The sequence below is a fragment of the Akebia trifoliata genome, chromosome 4, assembly GCF_017979445.1.
Source record: "Akebia trifoliata isolate Shusen 1 chromosome 4, ASM1797944v1, whole genome shotgun sequence".
In the NCBI taxonomy this organism is placed as follows: Eukaryota; Viridiplantae; Streptophyta; class Magnoliopsida; order Ranunculales; family Lardizabalaceae; genus Akebia; species Akebia trifoliata.
In genome coordinates, this window is record NC_141378.1 from 10468148 (window position 1) to 10492130 (window position 23983).

At 32.4% G+C, this 23983-nt stretch overlaps 1 protein-coding gene across 1 annotated transcript; it reads right to left on the bottom strand.

Annotated features, from left to right (window-relative positions):
• Positions 1–5382: 5382 nt before the first annotated feature.
• On the bottom strand, positions 5383–14600 carry LOC147403702 (putative UDP-rhamnose:rhamnosyltransferase 1; the record flags this gene model as incomplete). Its single annotated transcript, XM_086437572.1, has 5 exons — positions 5383–6008; positions 6074–6296; positions 11702–11771; positions 14219–14240; positions 14325–14600. Coding segments are annotated over 5 exons (1029 nt in total), but the record flags the coding sequence as incomplete, so codon positions are not given.
• Positions 14601–23983: the final 9383 nt, after the last annotated feature.

A 23983-nucleotide genomic window follows, 5' to 3' on the forward strand; every position in this document is an offset into this window, starting at 1 on the left:
CACCTCCACATCAACAATGTCAATTTCAATGTCACTCCAACACGACTCATCATACATTTCAGGCGGTGTTGTATTTAGGTTAAGTGAATACAAAATGGTTTGGATACAATCTTAGTTAGTAGGATCCAAGTCTAATCCCATATAAAATTCCAGATCTAACACATGAATATATTAGTGCCAACCCGAATCCGCCCCATTTGTATGCCCGAGTCCAGTGTAAAAATCTTTATACCAAATGAATTGCCGAGTCTATATATCCATATATAAGTAGAGTTGTTTAAGCAAATCCAATAGTAAAGAAGGTCAAATTACCCATCAAAGAGAGAAATTAAGCCATATGAGTTGAGGTGTCTTACAAAGCATTTGAGATTTGGGCCACCCTCTACCCTGCTCGTTAACTCCATGAAAAATTTTGAATTGATGGCTGGAAATCAAAAATCAAACTGACTTTTGATATTTTGTCTGGCACAATGAAAATCGACATTGTCGCAATGAACTAGTTGAAGGGGTTTGAAAAGAGAGGAAGAAAAATCCGATAAAAACATGAATTGAGGTAATAAGAGCATATATAATTAATGCACTTGTGATAGTGAAAGACACATTCATGCCTAATTAACCCCAATTTTCTGGGAAAGCTTCATGATAATAATTAATTAGTGTAGAAGGCACAAAATTGTTCCGCCCAAGGGTTCCAAAGCTTCTCTAGAGTACCCTCGAATAAGTTCTTCAGTCTCCCAAGAGGGGCCGAGGATAAAGTCAGCCCAAAGGAAAGAATTGTAAATATGAAAGTTATTTTTCTCACAAATGAAAGTGAGATCTACCTTCTCTTGTTGATATCTCCTCTTTATATAAGTCTTTAGGATAAATCCAAGGCATCACTCCAAAAAGGTAGATGTCTTGAATTCAAGCCCACTCGTTAGTCACTCACATGGATTTTTCCCTACTTATCAGGTATGGCGACATATGGTGCTCTAAAAGATCAATTGTCTAGCCAACCTACGGGACCGGACCAGCGTCATAAAAAATAAAAATAAAAATTGATAAGGGTTTATATAAAGATAAGTGGTATGTAAAATAACTTAAAATTTACAATTATTTATCTTAAAAATCTGTTTCAAAATTTAAACTACAAAATTATAAGCAAATTTAAAAAAAAAGAAGAAAATGTTGTCAATCGTAAGCAATATAATCATCGTATAATAATATATAATTACATAAAACAAAAGCATTAACAACAAAGCAATTGTTTATTTAATGAAAGTAATCAAACATTAGTTTTAACAATAAAAAATATTTTTAAATTATAATCATATTAATTTCAGATTCGGGTAAATTTATATATATATATATATATATATATATAATATATATATATATATATATATATTTTCTTGTTTCCCAAGACTGAATCCAAGTTAGCTATGCCCAAACAATGTGTTCTGATTCAGTCCAATGAGTTTGGCCCGCCCAAGTTGCAGTCCTAGCTGTTAGTTGTTACTGCTGAAATTTTCTCATTCAATTGGACTTCTTCATAGACCACAATTTCTTAATACTTGATGACACCATCAAATGGATAGATGCATAAGTGAGATGATACTTGGGGTATTACATGCATTTAGATAAGAAAATACCATTTTACATTAGCTCCCTGTGGCACTATCTCCACAGATGGGAGAAAGTCACAATCAAAGAAAAAAAAAAATAACGCCTCATTCTTCTAGTGTTCATGGTTTAGATCTAATTTAAAAAATAAATTAAAAAAAAAGAAGAAAATGTTGTCAATCGTAAGCAATATAATCATCGTATAATAATATATAATTACATAAAACAAAAGCATTAACAACAAAGCAATTGTTTATTTAATGAAAGTAATCAAACATTAGTTTTAACAATAAAAAATATTTTTAAATTATAATCATATTAATTTCAGATTCGGGTAAATTTATATATATATATATATATATTATATATATATATATATATATATATATATTTTCTTGTTTCCCAAGACTGAATCCAAGTTAGCTATGCCCAAACAATGTGTTCTGATTCAGTCCAATGAGTTTGGCCCGCCCAAGTTGCAGTCCTAGCTGTTAGTTGTTACTGCTGAAATTTTCTCATTCAATTGGACTTCTTCATAGACCACAATTTCTTAATACTTGATGACACCATCAAATGGATAGATGCATAAGTGAGATGATACTTGGGGTATTACATGCATTTAGATAAGAAAATACCATTTTACATTAGCTCCCTGTGGCACTATCTCCACAGATGGGAGAAAGTCACAATCAAAGAAAAAAAAAAATAACGCCTCATTCTTCTAGTGTTCATGGTTTAGATCTAATTTAAAAAAAAAAAAAAAAAAAAAAGGTTCGATCCAAAGTTTTGAAAATGATTGACCACTGAACTCCCAATTTTAAAAGGTCTCATTTTACTGTCTTATTGACGTGGCACTCATCGTTCCCCTTCAAGCCTGCCCTACATTCTTCATGAAACGTAATACAATCATGTCTAACCACACTCATCCTGTGAAAAAAATATAATTCAAAACAAATTATTGTCAATTTTAGTAATTAATATAATTTATGAAAGTGTATTTTTAGATTAATTGGCTCACTTGTTATATAGTCATGTTTTAGTTTATATTATACATAATTTGTTTTATCAGCCGGAAATGAATGAGAATATTCTCAAAACGATGAACATAAAGTCAAATCTTAGAAGGTTGAACTTATTGAGTGTCAAGAAGATAAATCAATGAAAGAGGTAGGATCTTGTAGTATGAAGGTTGAATCGGAGCTGACGAAGATTTAAAAAAAATTGGGTAGGAACAAAAAAGTCGATGTTGCCCTATTGGGACACCGGACGAACCTAAGGAAAAGATTAATATATCAAGATGTACAATATTATTGGAAAATCGCAAGTTTCTATTTGCAATAGAGAAGATTTCATTATTAAGCAATGATTCTAACATAATAAAAAAGAAAGTTCCATTGAAGGCTCGTTTAAGCGTTAAAAGAAAGGTCCAAGGTGGCCGGGCGGACAATAAAATTTTCGAGTCTTTTACATTTGGATGTTCCTCTCAATGTCCTAATGTCTCCCTTATTTTCATGAATCGGTGACAATCATATTTAAGGAACCCAAGGACCATAAATTCGCATAATTTGAAAAAGTTAGGAAATTATTATTGGACCATGAGAAACACGCTTAAATCGACTCCCCCTCTGACAAACTCGCCCCACATGGCTGTGCATAGAACCATACACACCTTCACGTCCCCATAAATATGCGCAATTATGCATCTCGAAGAAAAAATCTATGATTCTTTGCATAGCCCACGTGGGGAGAGTCTAACTGAGGGGGAGGAGTTAGAAAAGCACGAGTCAAATTTTTACAATATCTAGAGGGGGACTAGTGTTATAAAAATTATTTTCTTTCCATGTGTTTCAAAGTTAGGAAATACTTTAACCATGAGAAAAAAAAATGTTTGGACAAGGATTCAATGCATAAAAATTTTGCAATATCTCCTAGCTAGGGTACAAAATGTTATGAAAATCAATTTCTTTCCATGTGTTTTAAAGTTTGGAAATTATTATTGGAGCATAGGGGACAAGTTTGATAAGTCATTTTCTTTCCATGTGTTTTCCCTTTCATGACTTAAAAGCAATTTGAAAAAAAAAAACAAATAGAATGCCGATAATATAACACCTCCATTCGCGCATGCCCCTTACGTCTTGGCATGTTTGCTCACAGTCCAAGACGCTTGACACATGGCACGAATGACATCAGTAATAAAAGACGCTTGACACATGGCACGAATGACATCAGTAATAAAAATAGTTTCTCTCTCTTACTAATTGCCCATGGATTTATTTTTTAAGATTTCAAATCTTAAAAAGGACTGTTGGAGATATATTAATTATCACATTTACAATCCAACCACACAACTTTTTAGATTTCATGAAAAACTTATATTCAAAAAAAGAAAATATTTAAAAAAATATTGTTTCTTAAGCTCATCCCACGTGTTGAAAATGGACAGTCGTATAGCACCCAAATTTAAAAATATAATTCAACCTTATAAAAAATAATTTTTTTTTAATTTTTTTTTTAAGTTCATATAATTTTTTCCACTACAACTCCATTGCATCGGATCATGTTTTTAAATATCACAAGATGATGAGATTAGAAAGTTTTCTTCTTCTTTTTTTTACTATGGGCAAGAGAAATAAAGGGGCAGGCGTGCATAAAAAGGGGCTTTATGTTATCAAAATTCAAAAAATAATTATTATAGATCCTTCCTCAGAGCTCAATAGTGAGTGACATCATGAGTTTGTTTTTTTTTTTTTCTTAAAAAAAAAAACAAAAAAGCAAAAACAGCAAGAGTCTTTTTTTCTTTTCCCATCTTTGACTTGGAGACTACATTTCGATGTGTAACCTACCATCAAGAATTATAATTTAGAATCAATTATTTTTTCTCCAAATAATTTAGAATCAATTGTTTTAAATTAAAAGTTCTAATTTTAAATAAAAATAAAAATTAGAGAGTACCCTAAAAAACTTGTGGCATGTCAATTTAACTCCCTAACTGAATATATTAAGTCACAACTCATAAGCATGTCTATGATTTTTCTTTTATCTTTTGACAAATGATTTTGTATCTAGTGTTTGAATGCAACCAAGATCAGCAATTCGAGAATTGAGACTTTCTCATAATCGAGTGTCATCGTGATTGTTTGTTGATGAAAGATACAAATGGATCGTAGGTATCGGTTAACTTAGTTGGTAAAGTCTTTGGGTGATGATGCCAAAGAGCTAGATTTAGATCTCGTCAGCATTAAGTTATTTAACTCTTTAAAAACAAATTTCCAGATACCAAGAAAAAAAAATCCAATTGATTAAATCTCTGAAGAGGAAATAATTAAGGAGGCTGCACCTTTGAGTAAACATTAGGTTTTAGCCAACAAGTTTGATCAAGGATCCATGCCATATCGTCATCGATCCTAGCACCAAGTTGATGATGGCCTTAATTCATCAAGCTCTCTATGATTTATTTGAGCATTTTATCGAGATGTCAATCGATCAAGCTTGAATTACCAAATTAACAAGTCGAATAACCAAACTTCAATTCTCGACTTTTCAAACCAAAAATATTGAATATTGTTTCATATATGTCCATTAGGATGTCGAGAGTTGATCAATCATGCCATCGCACTACAATTTGCCAATTATTTGCATGATTATTCACCATGATTATTAAATTGATTTAGTTGTACTTATATTATTATCTATTTGAATCCAAATTATAAAATTTGGATAATCTTGCAACCAGCAGGGCACAACTCATCTTATGGTCTAATAGCAGTCAGACTATCACCGTTTATACTTAATCATGATTATTATAAGATGATTTATTTTGGAACAAAGACCCGTACAATTTCGAAAACCAGCTCATCTTATAGCCGTCTATGCTTTCTGAGGTATCGATCAAAACCGTCCACGTATCGTTGATGGCGTTCCTTGTCTCCAAAAATCTCTTTCATCTCCTTTGCTTTTGTTCTTAGCGACTAACCCTCTTTGTCCACAGTAACAAATTTCAGTGACTCGGCCACTGAGTCACGAGTGAAAGATCCATCCTTTTCGTTCCTCGGGATCTCCAATAAGAGTTTCTTCCATTGCAAAATCCTAGCATTTAGTCCTTGATCTGCGGTCAATGGCAAGATAACGATTGGTAGTCCCAACCCAAGTGCCTCGATAACCGAACTCCAACCGCAATGAGTCAAGAAACCACCAACTGATGGGTGAGCTAATATCCTGAGTTGAGGCACCCAACTTCTACAAATCATCCCACGACTCTTGACTCGGTCTTCAAACCCGGTTGGTAGAATATCTGACTCAGTTTTGACCAACCCAGCTGGTCTCTTTAGCACCCAAAAAAGGGCAACTTGGATAACTCTAACCCAAGAGCCAACTCGGTCATTTCTTCTTGACTCGGTGTTGCCTCGCTACCGAATGCAAAGTAAACCACCGATTTTGACTCATGTTGGTCGAACCAATCACGAATTGAGACCCATTTCTCATCGTGTTCTTCGTCTTCATTCTCTTGTAGTGTTGGTGGAAGTAGACCAACCGGAACAACAGGTTTCCCGAGAATCTCTTCATAGAGCCGTAAAAATTCGTCTTCATACTCGTTACAACTTCGTATCGCTACGAAATCGCAGCCTTGAACAGTATATCCGATACGTTCGAGGTCAGTCACTCCCGAAACGTTACCTTGGACAGAATCAAAGGGCCTGTTTGGATTGACTTCTTAAAGTGCTTCTGGCTTCAATAGGGAGCCAGAAGCACTATATGGATCATTTGGATGAATAAGTACTTTTCAAAATAATTTTTCAAAAAAGTAAAATTAGTACTTCTATGAGAAGTACCGAGAACAGTGCTTCTCAAATCTGTTTTTGCGGAGAGCCAATTTGTCCGTCAATTAATAGGGTGCGGTTCCAAAACTACCCTCGTGAAAAATTAGAAATTACTCCAAATATCCTGATTCAGTCCGTAAAAAAAAATCGATCTTATACTATAAACCCTCGTCGTTCTGGCGAAACCCTCGAAGGAAGTTCTGTCGAAACCCTCTCCTCTTTACGATGAAAGCCTCTCCTCCCTCAGGCGACTACGACGACGGTCTCTCCGGCCTCTCCGAGTCAGTTCGGCAATCAGTCCCTGTTTTTTCGTTTTGTAAACCTTCGTCGTTCAACCTAACTCCTTGACAGAAGTTTGGCTGAAACCTTCTCCTACCTACGACGAAAACATATCTCATCTCCCCTCCGGCGAATACGGCGACGATGTCTCCGACGATTGCAGCGGCGAGTTCGTCCTCTCCTCATAGTTAAGTCGATCGGCTCACACTCATTCGATGGTCTCTTCTCTTCTCATATCTTTTAAAGCAAAGGGGAATTTCTATGTTTGATATTTTTTCTTACAAAATCGACTGATTATACAAAATTGATCGAATAAAAATATAGTTCGTATTTTCGAACATAGGAATTTCTGTGTTTGATAATTTAGGGAATGTCTATGTTTGATAATTTTCTTACAAAATCGACTGATTATACAAAATCGATCGAATAAAAATATAGTTCGTATTTTTGGACATAGGAATTTCTGTGTTTGATAATTTTCTTACAAAATCGATCGAATTAAAATATAGTTCATATTTTCCAACATAGGAATTTCTGTGTTTGATAATTTGGGGATTTCTGTGTAGATGAGGTGGTAAATTTAGTCTTAAGTTGATGACACAAGGAATCTTTAGATTTCAATCAAGTTGTTTCTAAGCAAGCATCATCAATGGACTTCTTTTTAGTCGGAGGTGTCAAATTTGAGCTCTTTCTCTTGATCATGGTTTCATTAAGAAATCTTCATAATTTTTACTGTTTCTCTTAAGATGAGATGTATTAAATGTGAACTCACACAAATCCGCCAAATACGACTCCAAGAAAAGGGAAAAAAACAATTCGTTTATCCCTTTATTACTTTGGAGAAGAAGACTTCTTATAGTGTAGATAATTTGGGGAATTTCTGTGTTTGATAATTTTGTAAGATCTTATCATCTGGGAAATTGGGTTTGAATGAGGACTTTGGTTTGGAGTTTTGTATTTTAGTGATTCATGTTATTTTGATGCAAGTACACGTGAATTCTTTTCTATTTATGCAAACCTTGTGTTTTGTTAGTCATACTTTTAAAACTTGTAAAATGGACTCGAAACTCACCCATGTCAACTCAACTCGACTTGATTGGATTTTTTGATGACTCAGCCCAAAACTCGATGGAATCAATTCACCAAATCTACTCATTAACTTAGTCTATTTATCTCAAAGCAAAGGATCTACGGTTCTGTAAAGGAAGTGTATAAAAAAGGGACTTAAATTATCCCGACTCTTTTTTAAAATATTTATTAAAAATGATGTATTCTTATTCTGGTATATATTTATTTTTATCAAAATGAACACCTTCTTTATGGTCATTTTATATTGAATTTACTTTTATACATTTATTTTGAATTTCATGCAAATAACCTTTTTCATTTTTTTATTGATAAGTTGGGGTTGAAGGGACCCCTCCTTAAGAACATATTAATGAGATTAATTGTTGAAAAATTCATAGTTTTATTATGTATTTTATTCTTATGTTTTGTTGGGAGATAAGATTTGAACTGAAGACCTCTTGAGCGTTACTTGTAAAGAGTAAAGATTTCTTTAATTGTTGAAATATGAACTAAAAGTATTATTTCATTAGTTAGAATTGCTTTGTTAGAGAAGTTGAAACTTTAATATTTCTCTTTGAGTCCTAATGATTTAAAACATGTTGATACACGTATTATGTGTTTTTTTAAATGTTAATGTGTATGAGATGTTGCGTGGATGTTAGATTGTGTATTATGTAGTGTATTATGCAGGTGTTTTTTTTATCAGGAAAATTTCATATGTTCATTTTTAAGAGGGGATGCTGCCGAAATTTGATAGAATTATAAAATTAATAAAAAAACTTAAATTGGTAATAATTATTGTAGACACCCCATTTGCACAAACCCATAGGAAAATCCAAATTTTCTCGAATTAATTTCGATTTAGAACTCAAGTTCTTCGACGGACCCACATTGCTATTTTGCATCATTTTCATGCATACATGCATCATCTCATATCATCGCATGCCCATACCTTGTCCCTAATCCACCTAAACCTATGCCCATCACCCAAACCCAAATCCAAATCCATATCCCAAACCCAAATCCAAGTCCATGTCCTAACCCAAAACCAAGTCCATCCTAAGCCCAAACCCAAGTCCACATCCCTAACCCAAAACCAAGTCCATCCTAAGTCCAAATCCAAGTCCATATCCCAAACCCAAACCCAAGTCCATTCTCTCACCCCTTATATGATGACACATGTTGATACCTCATAAGCCCCCAATACCCAATGCATCATCTAATTGGAGGGTCAACTTTCCCTTTGTGAAAACTCAAGAATGCCCTTCTCAAAAAAGTTTAGTCAAACCAAAAAGGTTATTTGGTCTTTGGTAATATCCATAAAGGTGAGGGAACTTCCCATTATGCCCTCAAAAGGTGGGAATCTTCAAGTACATACATGGAGTTCTCTCATTGGTCCATTTCAAAATTATACTTCCACCCTTGCTTTATTTGTTATTTACAAATGAACCAAAGTCTACTTTTCACCTACCACTTCACCTTTACACATGTCATCCTCCTATTCACCCTCCCAAATGTGCTTTTGTTTTCCCATTGGTCCATTTTAAAACTACACTTCCACCCTTGCTTTATGAGTTATTTACAAATAAACCAAGATCTACTTTTTACTTACCACTCCACCTTTACACATGTCACTCCCCCATTCATCCTCCCAAAAGTACTTTTATTCTCTCACCTCTATTTACCAAAAAACCAAGGATCAAAGCATGCTTTTAGGGTTTCTTCACAAATGTCATCTTTACCCTCATACAAATGAAAAATCCAAAAAAAAATAACCTAAATCTCATGTCCATGTTCTTTATTTTTAGGGTTGGACCACTTTATCCCCAAAAGTTCTCCAAAAACTGTATAAATACCCTCATTTCCTATGAGCAAGGCATGTTCTCAAGCCCCCATCTCTCAACCTAAAACTCTACCCAAATTTCTACTCACTCTCTCATATTCTAAACTTCAACTCACTCAACCTTCAATCACCTCACTCAACTCTTAAGCTCACTTCTCAAGATCAAGTTCATTCAAAACCATCAAGGGACAAGGTAGGGTTTAACATGTAGTCTATCTATTTCAAAGCTTGCATCTTCTTCTTCTAACCTTCTACTTTATTTTATTTTTAGAAAGCCTTAGGATGTAATGCATACCCTCTCCCATCCCCGGTAGATTGGACTAAGGTTCGATCGAAAGGGTGGGGGTTGAAGTCCTTTTCACCTTAATCCCATGCATCATATTGTACACAATGCACACACTCACTTATGCATGGCAATGATGAAGAAATGTGTCACCCTCTTGATGGGGTGAAACACTAAGTTTCTAGCCATGTATACATGCATCATGGTTGTGACTTCAAGGGAACTCCATTATGGAGTCTCTCTAAGAGTTCAAACCAACATTCATTTCATAAATTTAATGTGATTATATGGGTCATTCTCTTCCATAGAATGTCCCTAATGTCACATTGAAATCAAAATCCCTTTTTAGGGAACATTCCACTTAATGCACACACCACTCTTACCATACATTCTCATGCATTTTAATATTTGTTTTCTTGAGTTTTTACAAAATAAAATGGCCAAGCAAGGTAACCACCTTTGGTGGAGAGGATGGGGTGCCTAACACCTTCCCCATTCTCTAACCGGACCTCCTTACTTAGATCTAAGGTAGACCTTGCCCTTTTCCAATGAATGAGAGTCACTACAATGCCATGGAAAAAATGGTTTTCAAAAAATCAATTCGGGTGCCCATTCACACCCATTTCCAAAAAAGAATGGTGGCGACTCCAAACAAAGTAGCATTGAGGTTCATGGCGAACATTTCATGTCTACAATTATTTTTCTATTTTTTAATATATATATATATATATATATATATATTATATATATATAATATAATGTAATTATATATTTATTAAGGTATTTTGATTATTTTTGGTGCATTATCAACATTAAGGGTATTTAAACCTTGTCTACTTAAGTTTGGGAGTCACCATCATTTAAAGTGTTTAAGGTGTGAATTGACACCATAAGACGAGTTTTAAAAATATATTTATTTAAGACATGACTTGGCCAAAAGCGAATAGTTAAACTATTTTTTAAATGATTTTTTAGTTAAAAAGTATGCAATGCATGTATTTGTTTGCTTTGAATTTCAAGTGCTAATCCATGAGAATTAGTTTGTCGTGAAATATTTTTTTTAGGTTATTATTATAAGAGAATGTTTTTTATTGATTTATTTATGTTTTTCTCTGACACATGATTTTTTTCACATATTTGCTTGTTTTCATTTTAAGATGTCTTCTAAAACAACAAATATGAACAAGGACAAACAAGTTGCAACACAAAATGACAAGGGTAAATCAAATGGTCCGTATTGACCGTTGTTGATCTATGTGTTGAACTATGTTAAGCAGTCGCGCAAGGTCATAGGAATGGGCCAACTCTAGACAGGTTAGGATGGAAGTTTGTTCGAAATGAATTTTTCAAGAAAACGGGATTTAAATTTGAACAAAAACAATTCAAAAATCATTGGAACAAAACAAAATTAGATTGGAAGGCTTGGTCCAATCTAATGAGTGTAACTGGAATCGGTTGGAACGGTCATTCTATCATCATGAGCGATGAATGGTGGATTGAACGAGAAATGGTAATACATATTTTTTAATATATTTAATTTCACTTATTTATGAAGATGTCAATAAATATCTATTAATAATATTCATCATTTTTTTATAACAATATTCTGGAGATAATAAGTTTCGTTATAAAGCATTGGAGCACAGAGATGAGTTGGACAAGTTATTTGGTGGTACCACAGCTATCGGATCTCGTGTTCGATATTCTACAACGACAAACATGACGAATGAGTCAATTGCTGCTGCTGATGATGATGATGATACTCCTGAATACATTTCAGCGACACAAGAAAATATACTCCCAACTCACCCTGACGATGATATTGATGAGTCACCAAGTTCAAGACCATCACAGAGAAGGTCGTCAATAAGTGGGGATTCTAGATCAAAACGCAGTAAGGGAAGAAAATCTGATTTATTCGAGGTTGAATTCAATCGTTTGGTAGATCTTTTCCAATCAAAAATTCAGAAAGATCAACTTTCAAACGAGCAAAAAAAGCTTACTCCTGGTGAATGCTTGCCACTTCTTAATGAATTAGTGGATGAGATTCCTATAGGTAGCGATCGATATTCTTATGTGGTATCCAAGTTCGTGGAGAGTGTAGATTTTAGGAATGCCTTTTATAACTTGCCGACAAATGATGCTCGTCTATCGTACATTAATTTTGAATACCGTCGTTATTGTGGTGATCACTAGAAGGTAGCATAGTTTTTTTTATGGGTCGGTCTTTTATAAATAATTTTTTTTGTGAACTATGTGGTTAATAAAAGAAAATTTATTTCATGGATTATGGTTTGGATTTATTCTGTATGGATTAAGTTTCTATTTATTTCTGGTTTGTGGGTTGTTGATTATGTCTCATGGATTATGAATTATGGATTATGGTTTGATTGTTAAAAATATTTGTTTTAATATTTTATATGATTGTTTATAGATTGAATATATTTATATGATTGTTAATATGGAATATTAAATGATATTTTTTTATTATTAATAATGTAAACAGAAACAAGATGGATTATTCAGATTCAGATGATGAGATTATATGTATGGCAGCACTTGCTGCAGCAAATCATTATCGCACGGCTCGTAAAAATAAATTAGTTCGACAACCAAAGACTAATTGTTTTTACTGGATAAAATATATGAATTATGTTTTGTTGGGAATAATGCAATATGTCACGAACATTTCGAATGGAGAAACATGTATTTGAGAAATTATGCAATACTTTACACGAAGAGGTGGGTCTTGAAAGAACAAGGAACGTTTCTTTAGAAGTATCCTTAGGAATGTTCTTGAAGATATTGGGACAAAACGAGGGCATGCGAAGTGTTGGTGATCGATTTCAACGTTCTGAAGAAACCGTGAGTAGATATTTTCATAGAATCTTGAAAGCTGTTCTTGAATTGTGCAAAACTCTCATTGTGCCTCGTTCTTTGGATGAGATCTCTCATCAAATTCGCACAAATCGAAGATTCTGGCCTTTCTTTAAGGTAATTTAAAGTTAAATTCAAAAAAATTATAATGTTTAATCTTTAAAATAAAATTTCTTTTTATATGAAGGATTGTGTGGGAGCGATTGACGGTACTCATATTGGGGCACGAGTTCCAATAGCAGATCAACTTCGATATTTAGGTCGAAAAGGTATAACGCAAAATGTAATGGCTGTATGCTCTTTCGATATGTTCTTCACATATGTAGTTGCTGGTTGGGAAGGACAAGCAAATGATGCGAACGTGTTCTTAAAAACAATAAATAATCCTAATTCAGGATTTCCTCACCCTCCGTCAGGTTGGTATTCAAAATTTTACTTAATACATTTAATTATATGTTATATATATAAAATAATGAAATTATTATTCATTTGTAGGTAAATATTACTTGGTTGACTCTGATTATCCATTGATGGATGGTATATGACACCATATAGGGGTGTCTGTTACCATTTACAAGACTTTCGACGGGGTGCATGGCAGAAGGAAAAGAATGAGTTATTTAACCATCTTCATTCTTCATTGCGTAATATTATAGAGAGGTGTTTGGGGGTATTAAAGGCAAGATGAGCAATTCTTAGGGACATGCACACATACTCCATTGATACTCAAAGGGATATCGTCATTGCTTGCATGGGACTGCACAATTTCATTCGAAATTAAGCTTTGGCAGATGTTGAATTTGCTACATACAAAGAATTAGATTATATAGATGAAGCCGTCCCTAGGAGTGTAGATGAGCCTGGACCCTCGAGACGTTCACAACGAGAAAGACATAGAGAAATGAAACGTAGGAGAGAAATCATAACTGAAGCTATAAAAGAAGCTTATGATCAACGTGATATAATTATATAATTTTATTATTTAAAAGTTACTATTAACTGAATAAATTATATTTTTGGGTAAATTTAGTATGTTTTTACTATATGAACATCTTTGTTTATTGGTGTGACGATCACATATAAATTTTATTTATGAATGTTTTCTTTTCATTTTACACATGTTGGTGTGATTATTACATATGATTTTATGTATGATGATACAGGTTTTATTATATGATAGTTGTTATGTTTTTATACAAGTTTTATTTTTCACATTCCAATATTTAGGGAAGGTTCTATGGAATTTAAAAAAGTTAAGAATAAGTATATTTTGAATATAAAATGATGTTATAATGTTTTTATTTAATAAAAACAGTAACTGTTACTTTTTTTTGAGCATATGTTATTGAGTTATAATGTTAAAAACAGTAATTATTACATATAAGGGTATTCTGATCATTTTAACAGAATACAGAATAGTTTCCTAACACAAAACTTTATGAGAAGTACTTCTGACAGTACTTCTCAGATCCTGCATCCAAACGTACAACACGTATTCAGCTACTTGAGACAGTACTTTAGTAAGTACTTCTGGAAGTACTTATATTTTAAGTACTTCTGGCTCCTGTATCCACACGGGCCCAAAGATTTTTATTATCTCCTGGAGCCGAAACGCTAAGTTGGAAGGACATGGGACCCACTTGGGAGGGACAGTGAAGTGTTCTGGTTCTTTCCTTGAATCTGTACCGTTGATCAAATCATCTGGGGGACCAAAGAAGAGCATCGTTCCTGCCTTGACTATGCTAAAGTAAGCACATGGGATTCCAAGTTTAGCTGCAATTGGTGGTAACCAATGATGGGCAAAATCGTAAACAATCCAATCAGGAGAAGAAGTTTATAGAAATCGAGCCAAGGGAGCATCTAAACCGTCAAATGCTTTCTTGAGATACTGAATCTCGTCGTATTGAACGTCGGACGTGGCCTCTGCGTTTTGGGGTAAGTTGTCGACATGAGGCGAAGGGAGGCTAACTAAATTAATAAGCAGAGAAGATAAATTTGGAGGGAGTTTGGGGAGTCTTTGTATGTTTCGCGGCGTGGATACGAATGACACACGGTGCCCTCTTTCGGCTAAACACGTGTCCGGTAAATCTCTCTGTACATAACAGACTCGGAAGCAGTAAAATTAATTTACTACTTTATATAAAGTTTTGTACTTAACTATTAGATCCCATCACTGTTAACACGTGGCATCTCTTCAAAAGTAGTAAATGATAAGATGTTGAAGTGGTGTTCAATTATTGAGTATTGAGATTTTTTATGTAAGAGTTTATATTGCCACACCAACTTTTGTTAAAACCACTCCAAGATATGGGTTAACTCTTTGGTGACATTAGCAAAAGTTGTGTGACAATAAAATTTCTCACAAAAAAATCTCATTTCTCAATAATTGAACACCACTTCACCGACCTCAAGCACATTTTTGAGTGGAATGGATGGAACGTTTCATTTTGAGTTTCCCTTTTAAATGGTCAAATATCAATCAATTGGATGTTAGCCACATCTCATACCGATTTTTTATTTATGGGTTTAAATCTTTAATAATTTAGAATATGTTATAAAGACTTTGGTTACTTCTTGTAAGTATTTGGTGTAGTACCTGTAGATGCTGATTTTTGCTCTACACTTTTCCTTCCTCTCTTTGTTCGGGCGGACCTGTGAATTAGCCCACTCCGATGATCAAGTTAGACACTATGAAAATTAAGTCTATAAATCTTAATATAATTCAGAGAGAAGAAGAAAAAGAACCCCCTCTTTACCCATGGTCCTCTTCCTTTTATAAACATCCAATTTGATCGTTTTCAGTGCCATTCTTTGAAGTGATTCAGGACAGTTAGCTTACTCTCTGACACGTCAATTGCAGAAGTAGTTGCAACTGTTTTGTCAATCCTGAAATAATCAGAGCTGATCTGACATGGTATGGGTTGTCAAAGCTGTCAATCAATGGCACATCTGTTAGACTCGTCTTGCCGACCTACACTGGCACTTGATATCCACGGTGTATGTCATCCGTACTACTTGATGGATTGGTGGTGTATGTTCGAGTTGAGTGTCCGTGCATCCAAGGAGTCTAATCAACTAGGCCCATATAGCAGTCCATCCGAGCTTCAAGTGCATACTTCCGAGCATCATTCGAGCCACGTGTCAATGCTTGAGAATTTCCCTCCACAGTACCTCTCAAAAGACTTTGATGTAGGGTTGACAACGGATTGATTTGAAGACGAATCAGTACAATACTACTATATATTTGAAATATTTATTGTATGATCTAGATTTGATTCAATCGGATAAATGAATCTTCGACCTAAAACATATCCAAATAGGAATTCACTTTATCCAAAACCAATTTGATCAATACATCACAAATTTTATTTAAAGAAAAATATATAATAATAAGGGAGAGGATGAACAAAATAGCAGAATTGGAAATGATAAAAGATTTATCTGTGGTGGTGAGAAATGTTCAATGTTGTTGTCATTGTGCTTCACAACATGTTTGATTCGTTTGAAGAAGAAGAATTGTTACATGTTGTGTTAATGTATAGATAAAGAGATATGTAATAGGCTAAATTTTGTTGAGTTTGCACAATGGGTGGGATGATGTAATTTTTTATTCTTTTTTTTAAAGATGAAAGTGTGATTAAACTTCTCTCTCTTCGTCAATGTGATGTGTGAGGTGAGAGGGGTGCTTTTTTTTTTTTTTTTAAGAGAGTAATTAAAGGGGTGAAACTTTATCTCTCGTTTATAAAGGGGCAAAAGAAGAAATATAATAAAATTAGAGGAGAGGCATCATATTTATGATTAAAGGGGTAAAAGTGAAAAAAATAAGTTTGAAATATATCATTAAAAAAAATTGAGATGAAAGGGGTAAAAATTGAAAAACAATCAAATGGATTAAAGAGGTAAAATATAAAATATAATAAAATTATAGGAGGTGAAGAATAAAAGAAATAAAGTCGATCTCATTAACTGTAGCTTGATGGGAGGTTTAACCTACAAAAATGTAGTTGATGGGAAGTTTGTCTTAGTTGGATTTATTTCTCACAAAATTGTAGATAACGGGAGGTTTGTGTGAGACATAACTGTTTCAACTCAGTTATTTTTTTTTTTATATAGATGTATAATCATATAGGATTGAGATGAAACCGATTCAAGATTTCACCGGATTTCTAAATTTCAATCCAAATCCAATCTGAACATCTAAAATCCATATTCAAATCTTATTTTTTCAGATCAGATCAAATAGCAAATAAAAGTAGGATCATTGCCAGTCATATTTTGATGTTAACATCGTATTTTACAACATTGTATTAAGAGTCGTGCTAGGGTGACTCCACAAGACATTGCGTTCAATGTTGAGCTGAAATGGAGGTGCGCATAAAATCATGGATACTTTTCACTTGTATCTCATTGAAAAGCATTTATGATTTCTTATGCACCTTCACATCAGCTCAGTGTTGAACGCAATGACTTGCGCCATCACTACAACATTTTTCTTATATTAACTAAAATAAATAAAAATCATTCAAATAAATATATACTTACCCCTTCACTTTTCTTTTGATAACTTTGTTGTACATGGTGGATATTCATTGTCTCTTTCGTGAATATATTTTTCATGTAACCAATTTTTCAAGATGTTTTGAATTCCAATAGATTAAGATAAGGTATAGATTCTAGTGGATATTTTTCTGGAAAAATTACTCAAAGGACCCTAACAGAGTTCATTTAGTAAATTTTTTTCTTCTTAATGGTCTGTCAGCCTCACTCACCTGATAATGTTGTGAAATATCCAAATACCCTTTTCACATCTTTTTCACATGCTTAGGTTTTCTAACGAGGATTGAGATTAATTTTGATGATTTTTTGTCATGAATGACGAATGAAGAATGATATATTTCTAATTTTAAAATTTTAGATTTATTTTTTGAATTATTTCAACAATTTATAATATTAAAAAAAATAATAATAAGCTTGAAATTCTTTTTTTTTTTTTTTTTTTAATTTTAAGATTTCATCGTAGCTTTTGATCCGATTGTCCATTTCACAATTATAATATATGTGTTTAAGATATTTTGAGAGATCCATACAATATCCTAAACTAAAAAACAAAAATGAAAAAAGATTGGATCACATTTAAAATGTTGAGCTCACCAGTTTTTATTGTTGAGTTTTACATTTTTTAAAATTGTCGAATTCAACAATAAAAGATGTCTAACTCAAAAATAAAAAGTGGTGAGCTCTACATTGTATAAAAAATTAGAATCTCAACTTTGTTATTTATTTTTTGTTATAAATCATTGAAATAAATAAAAAATATATTTAAATATTCAAAGTTTGAAGTATATCATTTCCATCCGCCATTCATGATAAAAAAAAATCATCATAAATGATTTTAATCACCATTAGAAAACTTAAGTATGTGGCAAATATGAGAAAAATAATAGTTTGGGTATGAAAAAAAAATATATATATATATATATACTTCAATTCACGACAATCATAAGTACAAAGTTTATATTCTTCACTCATGAATAAACATTTTGTCGGACAATACTTGATGTAGGTACCACAAAACATATAGATTCCTAAATCAATACTGTAACTAAGTAATTATTTCTTTCGAATATAAATTTTCAATCTCCAATCAACAAGGAGTAGATTTATAGGGCATACATGAACACATCGTATACAAGCAATACATTTATCAAATTCAAAGTAGAATAGACAACGAAAATGCTCTAATGCGATGAATTTTTTGTTTAGATAAAAAAATTATTGTCCAACAATATTATACCTGAAAACAATTATTACCATTAGATTTTGTCATTTAAATATTAAAACTCTAAGATTATAATAGATATACGAAGAAAATCATCAAAGCTAGATACGGGTCCGGTCCACTGTATACAGGGATACCCGATTGTCAAAAAATAAATAAAAAAAAGGTCAAGAATATCACTTAATATCCCTTTGAAAATAAAGGATATTTTTTATATTATAAAATAAACAATACTTTAATAGTGTTTTTTTCCTTTTAATGTCCAACATCATAGGTCCTTCTCCAATTTGTACTCAATAGTTGGTGAAAATGTGAGGTAATTTTGTCACTTAAAAGTAAATACTCTTGTAAAGGGAGAATTTGTAAAAAAGTTGAAAAGCAGGGTTTTTGGGAAGTAATATCAACTTTGGGGGAGTGTATGTAAATAGTATTTGGGTTTGAGGTTTGCTCGATAAAAGACTCCAAATAGGAAGGAATACTACAAATCTCCGTTTGATTTTTAAGAAACTAAAAGGTAACATGTTTGCGTACGGAAATTCCTCCCAGAAAATTATTGATGTTATAGATTTTTGTTTTTTTTGGGAAAATGACAACGAAAGATTTAAAAAAAAATCTTTCCACTTTTACTCCATTAAAAATATTTTGAAGATTTAAAAAAAAAAGAAAAAACCTTAAATACTATTTAAAAGGCTTACAAAGGTTTGTGAGAGGTGACCTCTCCACTTTTTAGTGAATATTTGCACATTCCTATGTTAAAAAATAGATGACATGCCCCTTGACTTTGGTCATCTATTATTGGTTAATGAAAAGTGATCTAAATGATTAAAAGACTTTAATTTTTTCTTTCCAAACTAATCATCTTTTCAATGCTCTTGACGATGATAATTGTGGAGGTCATTTTTGTGATTGACTTCGAGATTTAATTTTTAGCAAGATTATTCACCAATAAATCATAGAAATAATAGAAAAAATAACACAAAAAGATTTTTTACGTGGTTTAGCAAACGTGCCTACGTCTACAGGCTCGGGGAGCTATTTCACTATATATATCAGATTTACACATAGCCTCCTTTCTCCCTCTCCATCTTTCCTCCTCCCCTTTTATAATAGTCTCCAACTTTTTAAATAGAGAAATCATAATTAGAGTCTTAACCATAATTAATTATAATTGACCACCTTGCCTCTTACCCAAATTAACAATTACATAAAAAGGAGAATAATCCTTTTAACTTTGAAATATTCTCTAATAAGATAGAACTCTCTTTACATGATGTCATGTGTCTATCTCGAGATGCGCATTAATGGTGCGAATGGACGATCTGGATAGGAGATGATTTTATCCCTCCATAATAATTATTATGGGGATGGAAATCATCGTCATCAAACTCATTTTTGACATGAAGGTAGACCAATGTAAGGTTTAAAATATTTAGACATCTTCAAATATATAGATTAAATATTTAAATTAATTTTAAATATTTAGAATATAATTTTAAAACTTGACTTCAATGTCCATCTAATCCGTGAGGAAACTTGTGATTCAACCCAAATCAAATTATATTAATTTTTGAATATTTTAAAATAAATAAAATATTTATTTTTTATTCTTCATAAAAAATATTATGTATAATCAAATCTCTCGATCAAGTTTCTGACCTAACTTGGTGCATTTTAAGTTAACTTAGGGGCCTAATTGGATTGGCAAGTTGGTTTCATCAAGTTTTGTAAAATCCAATCAACTCGATAGCAATTTATAGAACTTGATTTTTTTAATCAACTCAATTGGATTTGGCGATTACTTGGTCCAAAGTCCAAACTTGGTAGAACCAACTTCTCAAGTCAACTTGACTGAGTAAGGTCAAAAATATATTGAGCCAAACAAAAACTTGATCAATTTATTTGATTATTAATATTTTTGTTGACAAAATATATTTTTATTTACTAAAAGCTATTCATATATTTAATATAATGTTATTTGGCTTGTTTGAGACGGCGACTTGTTAATTTTGGAGTTGAATCAATTCGATGCGCATTCAAGTCAAGTTTTAAAAATATGTTTTAATTGTTTATATATATGAACAATAAGAGATGACCATAGTCTAGGGGTATGTCATTAATTTTAGAACATATGAGTATCTAAATAAACATGTTTCTTTTGGACCTAAACCGTGGAAAGGGTAATTATGTTATTTTCACTTCAAAAATCATTTATAAACTAATATTTGATTTAGTACTAAGAAGTATATATTTTTTTAGAAGGAACTTTTTGATACATATTTTTAGAAAACAGGCCTTTCCATTCATTGTACCAATTATATCTTGGAAGGTAACCTATAAATATGGCAATGTGGTAAGACAAGCGATCGAAACACCGTCAAAACATTGTCCAATGGAGTTTTATTTTTAAAGACCTGTGTTAAAGGAACCCTAATTCGTAGTAAGGGCGGCTCCTATCTTAGTAAGGGTACCCTTTTAACTTATTTCTATGATTTGAGCACCCCACTTTTTTTATGTCAACACAGGTGCGGTGCTTTAATCTTGATAAAACTTAAGTTTTCAATAGTTTGTAGCTAGGTGCCCTTATTTATACGATGGGTGCCTTTAAACACAACATTTTTATAAGGCAATAAACACTATAACCAAATACAATTTATGGTTCAAATCTTAATTTTCTTCGAAAGTAAAATGTAAAGACTCATTTATCTATTTTAATGAAATTTTATTTAATTAATAAACTTAAATTAAAATTAAACTAAATGATAAATGAACCCACTTTAAATACAATGCTACCAATAAAAATAAGATGAATTGTATCAACATCCAATAAAGAGAGTTCAATAAACATACATGAACATGATGCTAGGCATATCATAAAATATGAGATTGTTGATCATAAAACAAAAATTAGGAAAAATTAGTTAAAAGACTTTGATGGAGGGATTTTTGTCTATATAGTCCCTAAGTTTTGAGCGGTCTCTTAATAGTCCATTTAGTAAATTTTTATTTTTTTAACAGTCTCTAGACCTCATCTGCTATATTTCTCATAATTGAATGTTCTAATCGTTCGATCTCAAATTTCATATTAAAGAAAAAGATTTTTAACATGTCAATCGAATTTTGGAGATTTCATTCCATTGGAAAGGATTTAAGAAGGAAGAAGAAGTCATTTTCAAGAATTTTTTTCAAATATTTTAAAGATAAATATAAAAAATTAAAAATATATTTAAAATTTTTTTTTCTTAATTTTTGAATGAAAATCATTTAAAAATAATTCTTTTTTTATATATTAAAATCATCTAAACAAGTCCTTACCTTAAGTTTTTAGTCTATCTTTTCACCCACACAAGTGGTTATCTCAAGTTTGTGAGGATGATCAGCTAATTCTGGAATTTTTACTTCATATAGAATTTTAAATTCGTTGGCGAAAAAATCAACCCACTGGGAACCTTTTTGTCCAGATAAGACAAAATACATTTTGACTTTATGAGTAGCTTTATTTCTTTATACAACAGGGATATCCGATATAAACTTCTTTCAGCAATGACTGACCAAATCAGGCACCCAGAATGACAAAATCAGGTTCTTCAGTGCAACACGTCTTCAATGATAAAGACTTTGCTGAATTTCTATTTACTAAAAGTTTGATATCAAATCCTTCTAATGCATTTAAAAAACAACCTGATTGGTTACTTTTAATTAATATATTAATTATTTTTTTTGTTTTTATTATTGATTTAATCATATTTTAACCTAAAAGAACCATTCTTGAACAATTTTCATACAAAAATTATAAAAAAAAAAGTACAAAAAAAAAAAAAAAAAAACCCCTTGAAAATGATTTTTTCTTCCTTCATTAATCCTTTCCAATGGAATCATGGTTTTTAAACTTGTCCGAGACCGAGACGTATCGCCTGAGTTAACTCGGTATCAGAGCTGAACGAGACCAACTCACAAAGTCATTTTTTCTGATCGAGTTTTACGTCTCATGTATAATTTTTTGGGTTATCTCACGAGACGTCTCAAACGTATAAGAAAACTCGTCCGAGATGACTCGGTATCGGAGTTGAACGAGACGAGACACGATACCGAGTTTAAAAACGATGAATGGAATGGAGTCTCCAAGCCTCGTTTGAAATGTTAAAAATTCAATTTTTTTGGATGAAAACAATGAGTTTGTATGAGAGATGAGGTTCGAGGACTGTTAAGAAAATAAAAATTTACTAAATAGATTATTAAGAGACAGCCCAAAACTTAAGTATTATTTAGAAAAAAATCCATCCACTAGGGTCTTTTAAGTAATTATTCTCCTCTTTTGTATGGGTAAGCTTGATTTGAACCCATGACCTCAAGGTTGCTTTATAAGACTTATGTCTAACTTGGCACGCTTACGTGTGTTTTATGTTGGATAAGCGACGTCAGCACACACATGCTAAGGAATTTTAGAACTTGGACCAAAATCCCGAAAAAAAACCTTTAGACTGTGTACATGGGCTCCCAAAAAACTTAAAAGAATCTTGATTTTCGATCTAGAAAGTCTTTTACTCGGTCAATGCTCGGCTAACGTTGCATGGGCACATAATCATATATCTTTTCCTCGGGATACATAACTGCCTTATTGGAGTCCCTGTTATCAAATATCAGCACCTATGGACTATAGGGATGTTTGATGTGAAGGGTTCTCCATGATAATGATAGGCTTTTATGAGAAAGGTACTAATTATGCTTATTATTGCCACGTAAATATCAAGACTTTTCTTATAAGAAGTTATCTATTGAGACCAACAAGTCAGGTATCAACACATGACTATAGGGACTCGCTATGTTCATGTTGTCAAAGTATGTTTACCACTTGTCCTCATTTTCCACAAGTCTTAATCTTTTGAAAAAGAAAAAAAATCTTAGATTTTTGAGAGATTTATCGGGCAGATCTAACTGATGCAATTTTATTAAAAGAACTCTCTTTTGACGGTCTAACAACTCCAAACCAACCTTACTTTATGAAATTTGCTACTCATCAAACCTTATCTTATCAAGTTTGTTACCTCGCAAACCTTGAAGTGGGGGATCCATGTCATAAAATTCAAATTAATGCAATTTATTTCTTACTTTGCAAACCTTTAAATGGATCTTAACCGTATCAATTTTTGGCATCCAAACCATGATGTGATGTTACTAGATTATAGAGCAAATAATTCTAAGAATTTTTTATAATTTTTTTTTTTTTAAATTTCAATATTGAATTTTAATTTTAATTTTGGAGTTCGATAACCTTCCATTTTCATCATCTTGGATCGACTTAAAAAATGATACCTTTTTAAGTGTACATATATTTGAAGACCTATGGTAAAGGAACCCTAATTCATAGTAAAGGCGGTCCCCATCTTAGTAAGGGTACCCTTTTAACTTATTTTTATGATTTGAGCACCCCACTTTTT